This window comes from Diplotaxodon limnothrissa, linkage group LG3 (genome assembly GCF_057381915.1).
Source record: "Diplotaxodon limnothrissa isolate DT_005_m linkage group LG3, D_limnothrissa_male_GT1.1, whole genome shotgun sequence".
Lineage (NCBI taxonomy): Eukaryota > Metazoa > Chordata > Actinopteri > Cichliformes > Cichlidae > Diplotaxodon > Diplotaxodon limnothrissa.
Genome location: NC_140598.1, coordinates 50015843 through 50026386, shown reverse-complemented (window position 1 = coordinate 50026386; position 10544 = coordinate 50015843). Strand labels below are relative to the sequence as shown.

The 10544-nt window shown below is 43.4% G+C and overlaps 1 protein-coding gene across 1 annotated transcript; it reads right to left on the bottom strand.

Annotated features, from left to right (window-relative positions):
• Nucleotides 1-400: 400 nt before the first annotated feature.
• On the bottom strand, nucleotides 401-8313 carry lrp10 (low density lipoprotein receptor-related protein 10). The gene is made up of 10 exons (XM_085350826.1): nucleotides 8267-8313; nucleotides 6735-6910; nucleotides 6531-6563; nucleotides 6170-6314; nucleotides 5628-5821; nucleotides 5191-5531; nucleotides 4672-5096; nucleotides 3695-3889; nucleotides 2999-3128; nucleotides 401-2283 (listed from the first exon to the last, which is right to left on the bottom strand). The coding sequence occupies exons 2-10, from the start codon at nucleotides 6781-6783 to the stop codon at nucleotides 1624-1626; spliced, it is 2172 nt and encodes a 723-aa protein (XP_085206952.1). The 5' UTR covers nucleotides 6784-6910; nucleotides 8267-8313; the 3' UTR covers nucleotides 401-1623.
• Nucleotides 8314-10544: the final 2231 nt, after the last annotated feature.

The following is a 10544-nucleotide window of genomic DNA, read 5'->3' as shown; positions in this document are numbered from 1 at the left end:
CAAAACAGAGGTTATCGCGTTGAAACTTGCACGTGGGGTGCTGTGTAGAAAACCGCTTCAATAATTAAATGGAGTCAGTATTATTACCTGGTAGACGGCTGCGACCTCAGTCCATCTGTGGAGTTTCAGAGCTCTAAAGTAAAAGCATTTTCCTTTTATCCTCCAAACCAGAGCAATGAGCACAACTTCTGCATTCCCACCAAGAACAGCTCTCTCCTTCTCTCTGTGGGGAGTCTGTGTGAATTACCACAGATCCTTTGAATACAGAGCACAAAGAAACACCTCTGACATGTCTCACTGAGGTGTCAGGTGGCACCCCCACAGCCGATATCCCCAAAAAGAAAACACAAAAAAGACAAAAAATATAAAACTAAAAGTGCAAATCGTTTAATCTCAGCCATATTTTTTTACTTATATACAGTGAAGTTGACCCAAATAAAATCCCCCCCCCCCATTTACCTGTCAATTTAAAACTGTCCCTCCCCAAAAAATACATTCAACAAAGCAAAACAGGAACAATTTAAGGAAAGAGAGACAAAACCTGCTAAAAGAAAAAAAAAAAAAAGACCACAAAACTCGTAATAATAATAATATTAATATTACAAATGGCACACCACAAGTCTGCTGAGTCGAAATGTGACCGAATGCTGTTGAGTCTCGTCAGATGTGAGGTTCTTTTGTGAATTTGGAGGCCCCCCCTCGACCCTTTTTATCACTAGGGTGCCTCATCTTCCTGTGCACACCTACACACGTCATAAAATCAGGCACCAAAGAGATTGTCTTTTGATACGTTTGCTTTTTGTTTTTTTGAAGGTTACATTCATTCACCGGGGGAAGAAGTATTTAAACACGCAGTAATGTTGGAATCGATGTGCACTAGAACGAGGGTATCCAAAAAGTTATTGCCAGCTTGAAGAGTACACATGCAGTTTTTTTTAATCCATTTTGGAGTGAAGTCACCATGACGACGTGAGGAAAAAGTGACCCTCATTGTGTGCGTGTGTGTTTCTGCATGCAGTGTGTGTTCAGGAATTCTCAACATCCTTGAGGTCTCTGCAGGAGGCTCCTTAAAGGCACTTAAAAAGGGGGGATTTGTTTCGTGATATATCATGAGACTGGGTGCAAGTGAAGACACTCCTCATGTGCAATCACACTCCGCTGTCTACGCGAGACTAAAACGCAGTTGCATTCACACAGTCGCAGTCACACAAACACAACAAATTCTATTATAAGAGCTATAATCATTCAACCTGACAGTAGCCTGCCTCAGTATCTGGATAGGGAAGATTCTTCTGTGCAAAAAAATAAAAGTTCACCTTCTACGTGCAGCCCAGCGTTCAGTAAGTGCTCACGCATAATACTCATCTGCGCTTCTTCATCGGCCGTGCCGTTCGTCTGCATTTTCTTAAGGAAGTCTTTTTTTCTTTCTTTAAAAATACTCTATTCATATATGTCAGCAACGCAAAGCGATTTAAAAAAAAAAAAAAAAAGGCACCAGACTGGCACAGAGAGGAAGAGTCCCACCACCGGCCGCTCCTGTGTTTCAGTTCAAACGAATGTGGAAAGACTGGTGGGAGGTAAAGTAAGAGGGAGGGGGTGGGAAGGAGTGGGTGAGGAAGTCGTTCAGGTGAGCATGGGCACGTCGTCTTCTGAAGTGTTGTCCTCCGAGAGGGGGATGAGCAGCACATCGTCGTCCGATGAAGAGGAGGAGGAGGAGAAGGAAGGCGAGGCAGAGAGGGGCACGTAGTTGGTGGAAGAGGGCGAGGCTCTGAAGCGGGAGATGCTCAAGCCTATCGTGTGGAAGATGGAGGCCAGAGATGGGCTACTGGGAGGCACGGCAACAGGGGGAGTGTGGGGGGCGTCCACAGGTGGAGCTGGGGGTGCGTAGGGAGGGGGAGGGGGGAAGGCGACAGGAGGAGCTGAAGGCAGCGCCAGTAAAGGAGGCGGAGCTTCCAGCTGGTGCTGCGCTGGCTGTGCCAACAAGCCGAGTTTCTGGGCCACCGGCTGGTTGACCGCCTCCACGGCTGATGGGGAGCTCGCGGGCGTGGAGCGAGCTGCTTCTTGGCCTGATGTAGCGCTGTCTGACTGCTGCTGTTGCTGCGCCTGCTGCTGGTTGGAGCTTGACGACTGAGTCTGCCTGGATGCGGATCTGGGGATCAGACCCCACCTTCTCATGCGGCGAACAGCCCGGCGGATAAATCGGGGCCTACGTCTGCGGTGTGGGGAGCTGGCGGCATCCTGGCGAAGCAGCTGCAGGATTCCTCTCAGAGAAAGAGTCGAGGTCTGACAAAGAAACACAGAGCAGATTGTTTCAACTACCTTCAGCAGCTCGTGTTCAACATCCTAAAATCATTATTAAAAATCATTAAACCTGCTGAATTTATTTACGCGACACTAATCAAAGTTTGAGCTTAGTGTAGGCGGCTTCAGCTAATCCCATCAGGCAGAGCCAGCCACTTTATCCCTCCGCCTCCACTGCCTCAGCTGTCTCACCAAGGAGTAAACTCAGAGTAAACTTGCACAGTAACAGCACATTAGCCTCATCTTAACACTCCTACAACTTCAGCCCACATCCAGCTGGGGATCAATAAGGCTGCTATAGATGAGCTTTAAGACAGAGAGCACTACTACACATTAGAGTGTGTGGTTTAATGTAGTAACAGCTATCGGCTTTTCTGCGTTTAATTACATTTATTAAAGCCCTTAAATCAAAAAGCCTTCAATAAGATGTTGATTTGTAGGTTTTAACACATTAATTAAAATTGAAGTTAGTTAATCAGTTTTTCCTGCTGAAATTTCAACACTTGGGTTTTTTAAAAAACGCCTCTAAATGCCTTAAATGTATATTGTAACTCTGCAGGACAGGCTGCAGTCAGTCACATGGGTTCTTTAAACAAATGAGCATGATCTAAAGTCCTGACAGGATCCTGGATTGATGAAATCCTGACAGGTGCGTCCATGCGGGCAGTTAAAAATCTCTGGCGCTCTGCTCTCTCACCTCATTGGGGTTTTCTATGGGGAAGTCCTCGACTGGGGGGATGATGCCCTGTGCGATCAGCTGACCGTAAGAAGGCGGGGCCTGCTGCTGGATGAGCTCCGCCTCGTGGCGGTTGATTGGCGCAAACATGCTGTGAGAGGATAGAGGCTCTTTTAGATGCAGTCACACACATTGCAAACTTGCAAGGCACATTTTGTTTTTGTTTTGAAGCATCACGCAGATCCACATAAAGTATACAAATATAAAGTCTAGAAATAGATTTGACTCTAAGAGGTACTATTAAAGGTTAAAAAAAGGTAAGCTTTTAATACACTGCAGGTTATTGGTTCCTGTTGTTGTACATAACTCAAGCATTTAGCTGACAACAACAACGAACAGGCTGTTTTTTTGTTTTTGTGTGGAGTGTACTGTCAGTGTCGTAGGAGGCTGTGCTATCCATCTGAGAGTTACTGTCTGGCAGTTCTGGCAGCAATTAAAGCCAGAAGTTAGGAAAACAATGTCTGCATCTCCTGACTCATCATCTGAGATTATCAGCACAATATATGAGTCAGTCTTTTCTTCTTTAAAAGTGGCAAGAAAGACTCATTATGCTTCATCAACGGAACGAAAATAAACTAAAGCAGCTACTTTGTAGAGCAGAAGAGCTTCGGCTGCAAACCTCAAACAAAAACGCAGCAGAACCATTCAAAGACTTACCTGTACTCCCTCGTCCTGAGCGAGTACAGCTTACAGGTACAGCCCATGGCAATGACCAGAAGTAGTCCGCAGACCAGGCTGCCCACCGTTGCCGCGGTGATGACCTTGCGGGGCAAGATTACCGTGCAGTTGAGCTCGTCTGTGCCGTCCTTGCAGTCCACCTGGCCGTCGCAGCGCCAGCTCTCATACACGCACCTGCAGAGGGAACAAAGAGCCGTTTGTTACCAGAGCAGGCTGGAAGAAAATGAGTGGCAGGTTCAGTTTCACAGAAAACATCAGACGCCGCCTGAAGACTCACAATAAAACCACAACGCTGTAAACAAGGAGAAGTGAAACAGGCTGAGTTAAAAGGATCCCTACGCTTAAGCTCAAAACTTTCCCATACACACTTTGTGCTTTTGTTACAGAGCGAGCTGCATTTAGAAAAAGGACGTTGGCCTATTTTAAGACACTGTGGCTTTTGATAAAACATGCAAACAATGGCAACTAGTTAACATTGCACTATTGCAGAACTACACAATAAATAGCAATAGCATCATCAAAAATAATCACAATAATGTAAAACCATAATAAACAGCTGTATATAAATATAACCTGTATCAATGCTTTTTGGAGGAATGCAGAATCTCTACTGTCAACATTGCATATTTATTTCCTCATACGTAACTCTGTGCCTGTCACACACTGCTGCAGGATGGGTGATATTTCTACAGAAAAACAGCAGAACCAGAAAAACCACAGCAAAGCCAATTTAAACTCTAAGATGGTCATATGTCACATACAGACACGCCCGAGCCTGAAACTCCACAAACCTGAATGGTTATGAAACAAAGCAAAACAAAAACAGCAGCACCCGTTTCCACAGTGAGTAAAATAAGCATGTACAGGGTGAGAACGCCCTCTGACACAAACCCTAGTGCACCCCCTTACTCCTTTTATGTTGTGTGTGGAGCTGTGTGACACAGGTGCACACTGACCTGTCGCTGTCACAATGAAAGGTCCCCGGCTGACACACGGTGCAATCCCTCTCGTCGCTGCCATCAGCGCAGTTCAGCTGGTAGTTGCATCTCTCCGTCAGCGAGTAGCACTGCGGTTTGCTGGTCGCTGTCGTCCTCTGTCCTGCCATTCCACAGGGAAAGTGATTCGGACTGCAGTTCCTGCAGCCCTCCTCGTCCTTTCCGGTCTCGGGACAGTCCCACTTCCCATCGCAGTGTTGCTCCTGTGTAAAACAACCTCCTGCCGCTCCCCCGCAACGACCTTCCCACGGAGGGCAGTAGCCCTTAACATGAAACGTGGCGTTAAAGTTGGAGTTCTCTGTGCCAAGAACTCTTTTATACACCACTGACATCACGCCGGTGTTGGATTCAACTTGGACCGATTTGGAATTGGAGGAGCTGGTAATCTGTGAAAATGCAGAAGGGTTTTCAAAAAAAATAAAAATAAATAAAAAGAGAAAAACATTTGCCAGTAATGAATGTTTGGGTTGGGAAACTCACGATTTTAATAATGTCTCCTTTGCCTTCCTCTCTGTTGTAGATAGTGAGTCGGTCCCCAAAAGCTAGCGTCAGCTTTTGCAGTTCCAGACTCAGCGGCCTGGAGTCCTCAGGATCCAAAGTCCAAACACAGGACTGACTTTGACCCTGACAAGCTGGAGGGGAGAAGGTCCCATAAAAGGTCTGAAGAAGCCCTCCACAAGGACAGTCACAACCCAGTTCGTCGTTGTCATCAGATTCTTCATCAAGACACTCCACCTGCCCATTACAGCGCCAGGAGTGGGGAAGGCAGCGACCCCCGTAGCATTTAAAAGATGTTTCTGGGCAATCGCCTTCATATGGATCTGTACAAAGGGAGGAAGATAAAAGGAACATTTAGATAATAATTGGGGGAAAAAAAGAGCTGGAACTGCAAGCAGGCACATGTCAGGACGTCATACCTCTGGCATAGTTCAACAGAAATGATGACACAGGGAACATATGAGGGAGGAAGTGGTGCATCACTGTAATATTTCCCCCTGGGAGCTCGATTGGCTGCGGCAACTTAGAGCCACACAGGATGATTGGATCACCTCCAGCCGACGAGTTTATAGACACCCATTCTTTCTTACAGCGGACAGAAAACTGAGAGAAGCTGTGGAAAGATTTGTAATAAGAGAAAGTTTGTATCAGTGAACAGAACCCACAGTTTCTCAATCGCAGACACTGAATCTCAAAAACTTTTTGTTTTTGTCTTTATCTCCATATCTGGGTCATTCATTACTTCATAAACGATAACAGAAAATGATCAGGCAATATTAAGCATTTATATACTTTTAATAAAGCAAAAACAATCAATGCATTGCACAACTGGTATATTTACTCTGTTAATAATTATCCCAGGTCACCTGATTTGCGGTAAAATAATTGGGAGTCAATTATTTAACGTCTTCGAGCTTTTAAAGCGTCATCTCCTTTACGTGCCACCTTTGAGCATCCGTACCTGAGAACGATCGGCTCATCTTCTGGACCCGTGATGATCCAGCCGTCGGACATTGAGCCGAAGCAGAAGGACCAGCTGTGGTAAACAGAACTCCTGATCACTCCCACCTTATCGTCCACCACCTGAAGGGAGCGCCCACAGTGGGCTGTGATAAACACAAGAAAGTAGAGTTAATAAAAGCAGTTCCTGGTTTGGCGAATAAATTAAGTGTTGTTGTTGTTTGATGTTGAACCTGTCAGGTGTGAAGAAAATGTAAATGTAAACGTCACTAAACCATGAATGGTGTTGTTTATTATCTGTGGGTTTGAGGCATATTCATTTTCATAACATGATGAAACATGCAATGACTGGTTTTCCTTACATGAGCTGAGAGCAGGCTCAAAACGGCTCCATGCTGCAGAGGAAATAAGCAAAAAGAGAACAGAGAATGTGCTTTATTATCGCCACTCACACAGACTGTAAATGCTGTATGACACGAAAAGTTCAAACATGACCTTTGGTTGATAAACATTTAAAGCAGCCACCTAAGAGAGATACACAAACAGCCAAAAACTCACTCACTCACCTGTTATGCAGAAAACCAGGAGGGCAGGGAAGCTGTAACTGATTTTCATTGTGGTAACGTTTCTTTTTTTAATGTTTAAAAATGTTTTTTAATAAAAAGTTAAGAGGGGGGGGGGGCGTAAAAAAGAAATATTAGAGAAGTGCCATGGCAGGAGGTCTTGTTCAAGAAGACTTCGCCTGTAGAGAAAAAGAAAAGATGAGTGAGACACATCTTTGATCTGGGTGAACGACTATCAAAGTTTGTCTGGACGACAAATGAGAAACACAAAAACATCTGAGCCAACACTGGCTATTTTAATTTGTTTATTATCCATCGTAGTCATCATAAAATAGCCATTTCCGCAATCAAATCCACAATAACTGCTTCTCTGAAACAATCAGCTGTTGGCAGCAGTTATAATGAGTAAGATTTTAAATTAAGGAGTAACGTTTAGATGCTCCATTGTTCATTAGGCGTTTGATGTGTTTTCATGCCGGAGCAACTTCCTCATGCAACCCCCTTCCCCAAAGGGGATTTGTATCTCTTCCTAGCATCAAACCGGCAATCGTTCCCTTGTTAGGTGCAGGTGTAAACCACTAGAGCATGTGTTTAAGAGTAACTTAAACTATACTGTGAGTAATGCATGCTGTAGATATAGCAGAATATAGTCATATGTAAGCTGACGGTGGAGCAGAATTAAGTGTCATCCCTGAACTGAGTTTATAACTAGTAATAAACTGGGCGTCCATCACTTCTTATCTTCATATAAGGATTATAACATTTTTAATTATATAGTAATATTACACATACTACATTTTATAAAGTTCATTATTTATATTGAAAATGCTTTAAAACTACCTTAGATCCTTTGTTACAAGGTACTTTTAAGATAACCACAATTACAAAAAGGACAGCAGCGGAAAAATGCCTCTGCGTTATGCAACACACACACAAGCACCAGCATGTATTAATACACACGAAAATAATCAGTTACTGAGGAAGTATCAAGGCAGGAAAACTCAGCAAAGGCCCCTTGAACACAGATGTTATTTTGATCTTTATTTACACACAGTCAGACGTAACACCCGACACACACACAGCGATTTCCTCCCTGTAATCTTCTCAACAATGACGCCAGAAACGCTCCCATTTCCGAGAAAAAAAAAAAACCCGTGAAAACTAACACTTTCCTCCCTGTTTCTTCTTCCCACTAAGATAAAACTATACCGAGATCGAGTTCTGCTTGATTAAAGTCATATTTATGTCCATACGTGTTAAGATTTCGACCACAGATTAGGTAACGCCACAGTTTCGGTTTGGAGAAAGGAGCAGCTGCTCTCCTTTACAGCTTTAACAGCTAGTTCCCAGCCTAGCTAAAGGCTAACGCCAAATCTCACTGCTCGCGTCGTTTGAAGGGCATTTTTCAAACCGCGACACCCCCATAAAAGCTCTGTGAGGACAACACGAACGACTTAAACACACAAACCAACTAAAATATATAGTCCAGAAGCAGAAATAACACAAGTAATTCATAAAAAAGTACAGAGCCTTACCATGTCGGTCGGCCTTTTTTGTTGACAAGTTCGAAGCTACTTCCGTATATCACAACTCGTGACGTAGGGCAAGGAAGGCGGAGCTTGTCATGCTAAAACCGGAGCCGCCGAATGGAGCTGCAGGTTTACTACAGCTTTAATCCTCATTCATAAAAATGTGTTTCTCTGTATATATATATAATTTTAAATATCAAGCGGTTATGCTGAATTTAAAACAAACTCATAGTGTTTTTTAATATAGCAAATTAACGCGTGTCTACAAACTACATTTGCTGATTGGACACGGTCTTAAAAGGTGAAATGTGCATTTGTTAACACAAGGTGTCAGTATCAGCTGTCACAAATATCCGACACCAGGTTTAATTCATAAAAATGGAGTCTGATTTGAATGAACTTTATTCTGCTGTCAAACTTCACCAGTGATGCTAGAAGAAACAGGGAAGTGAGAAAAGTTTATTTATACAATACAGAATAAAGTACAATTATTAAAATAGGATGAATAGATAAAACTAAATAAAGGCAAGCCTGAACAAGTGGGTCTTAAGTTCCTTTTTAAAGGTATCAACATGAGTCTGTCCACGAGTCTTATGTCCAGTGGAAGCGTGTTTCACAACTGAATTTAAATGAAAGGAGAAAGAAAGTTGATTGATTGAGTAATTAAGATAAGATAAGATAAGATAAAATAAGATGAGATAAGATGAGATAAGATCTCATCCCTGCACTCCAGAAGACCTCGTTCTCCATAGCAGATACTGCCTGCTCTGACCTTTCCTGTAGATGACCTTTGAGTTGTTAGTCCAGTCCAGTTTATCAGTCAGGTGAAAACCCAGATATGTATATCAGTCCAAGATCTCAATGTCCATTCTCTGGATGTTTGCTGGTGTATGTGGAAGATATCTGCAGCTGTAGAAGTCCACCACCAGCTCCTTGGTTTTCCCATTATTGATCTGGAAGAGGTTCTGTTGGTGCTAGTCAACAAAGTCCTCGGTCAGTTTTCTGTACTAACTGCAGTCCCCATCAGTGATGAGGCCAACAACTGCTGAGTTATCAGAAAACTTTTTTAGAAAGCATTCGGCAGAGTTGTAGAAGTCTGTGGTGTTTATGGTGAATAGAAATGAAAATATGATTTGGCACAAATGAAGTCCATTTGTGCCAAATCATATCCGATCAAAGAAAACCCGAATGACGTGTCTCCCTGCAGATGTTAGATTTTAGGCCTGTGAGGTCTAAGTCATCATCAGGAGTGACCATGAGCAATCATAACATGTCATTTTGTTTATTTAAGTTGTTGTCCCAAGATCTGGCAATCAGACAGTGAAGAAAACAGAAATCGGAATATTTACTTTCCCCCAAAAAAACAGTCTGGTTAGGAGCTCGTGTCAGGGTTGTCACCAATGATGGTTTAGACCTCACATGGTTAACTTGTGCGTGCGTGCGTGCGTGCGTGCGTGCGTGTGCGTGTGTGCGTGCACGTGTACGTGTGTGTGTGTGTGTGTGTGTGTGTGTGTGTGTGTGTGTGTGTGTGTGTGTGTGTGTGGGAGTTAAACACACCTTCTCTTGCAGGGGGGGTTACTTTCTCCTGCCTTTCCAGCATACCTGGAGATAATGAACTCACTTATCGGTAAGAGCTGTCTGCTATTTAAGACTGAGGAGATCTTTCAGTCGATGCCTGATAGTTGAACTGGAAACAGTGAAGTGAAGTTGGCTCCTTCTTCAGTACTTTTCACACGCTCTGGTTTTTGTCTTCTCCTCACCTGTATCTCATTTCTGCACAGGGATCCCAGCTGTGTCTGCGTGAGTTACTGAGAGTTTTCCTCTGATGGATTCATCTGTGGGCTTGTTCGCACTAGAGTCCTGGACCCACCAACTTACTTTCCTTCTATTGTCAGTCTTGTTATTTGCTTCACTGAAAATAAACACACTGTCTTTAATCCCTCAGAGTCCTGTTCTTTTTCTTCACTCCACTCAACTGACTCACTTCACTCTATTTTAACTTTTTAACTTTTAACTCTGCTGTTGCACGGCTGCAGTGATTTCCAATCTTCTCTAAAGCATAACAGTTTATGCGTAGAGCATAAGCTTGACAACTTCATTCACAGCACTGAGCTAGTTTAAAATTTTCTTGCATCAAGTTTGAAACATTGCTTTGCACACTTTCACCCACAGCTGGAGATTTAATGAGGACACAGGGCCCCAAACAACATACAGGACACATGCATTCATCACGCTCAACAAAATCATAAACTGGCAATTTTGTTTTAAACAGTCTTTTTAAGTA

Bases quoted from the DNA above. Each gene is read 5' to 3' on its own strand.
- lrp10 (XM_085350826.1), bottom strand. From the start codon at position 6,783: ATGAAAATCAGTTACAGCTTCCCTGCCCTCCTGGTTTTCTGCATAACA. The intron at 6,564-6,734 runs GTGAGTGAGTGA...TTTCCTCTGCAG, and splicing joins CCTGGTTTTCTGCATAACAG to CATGGAGCCGTTTTGAGCCT. The intron at 6,315-6,530 runs GTAAGGAAAACC...TGTTTATCACAG, and splicing joins TGAGCCTGCTCTCAGCTCAT to CCCACTGTGGGCGCTCCCTT.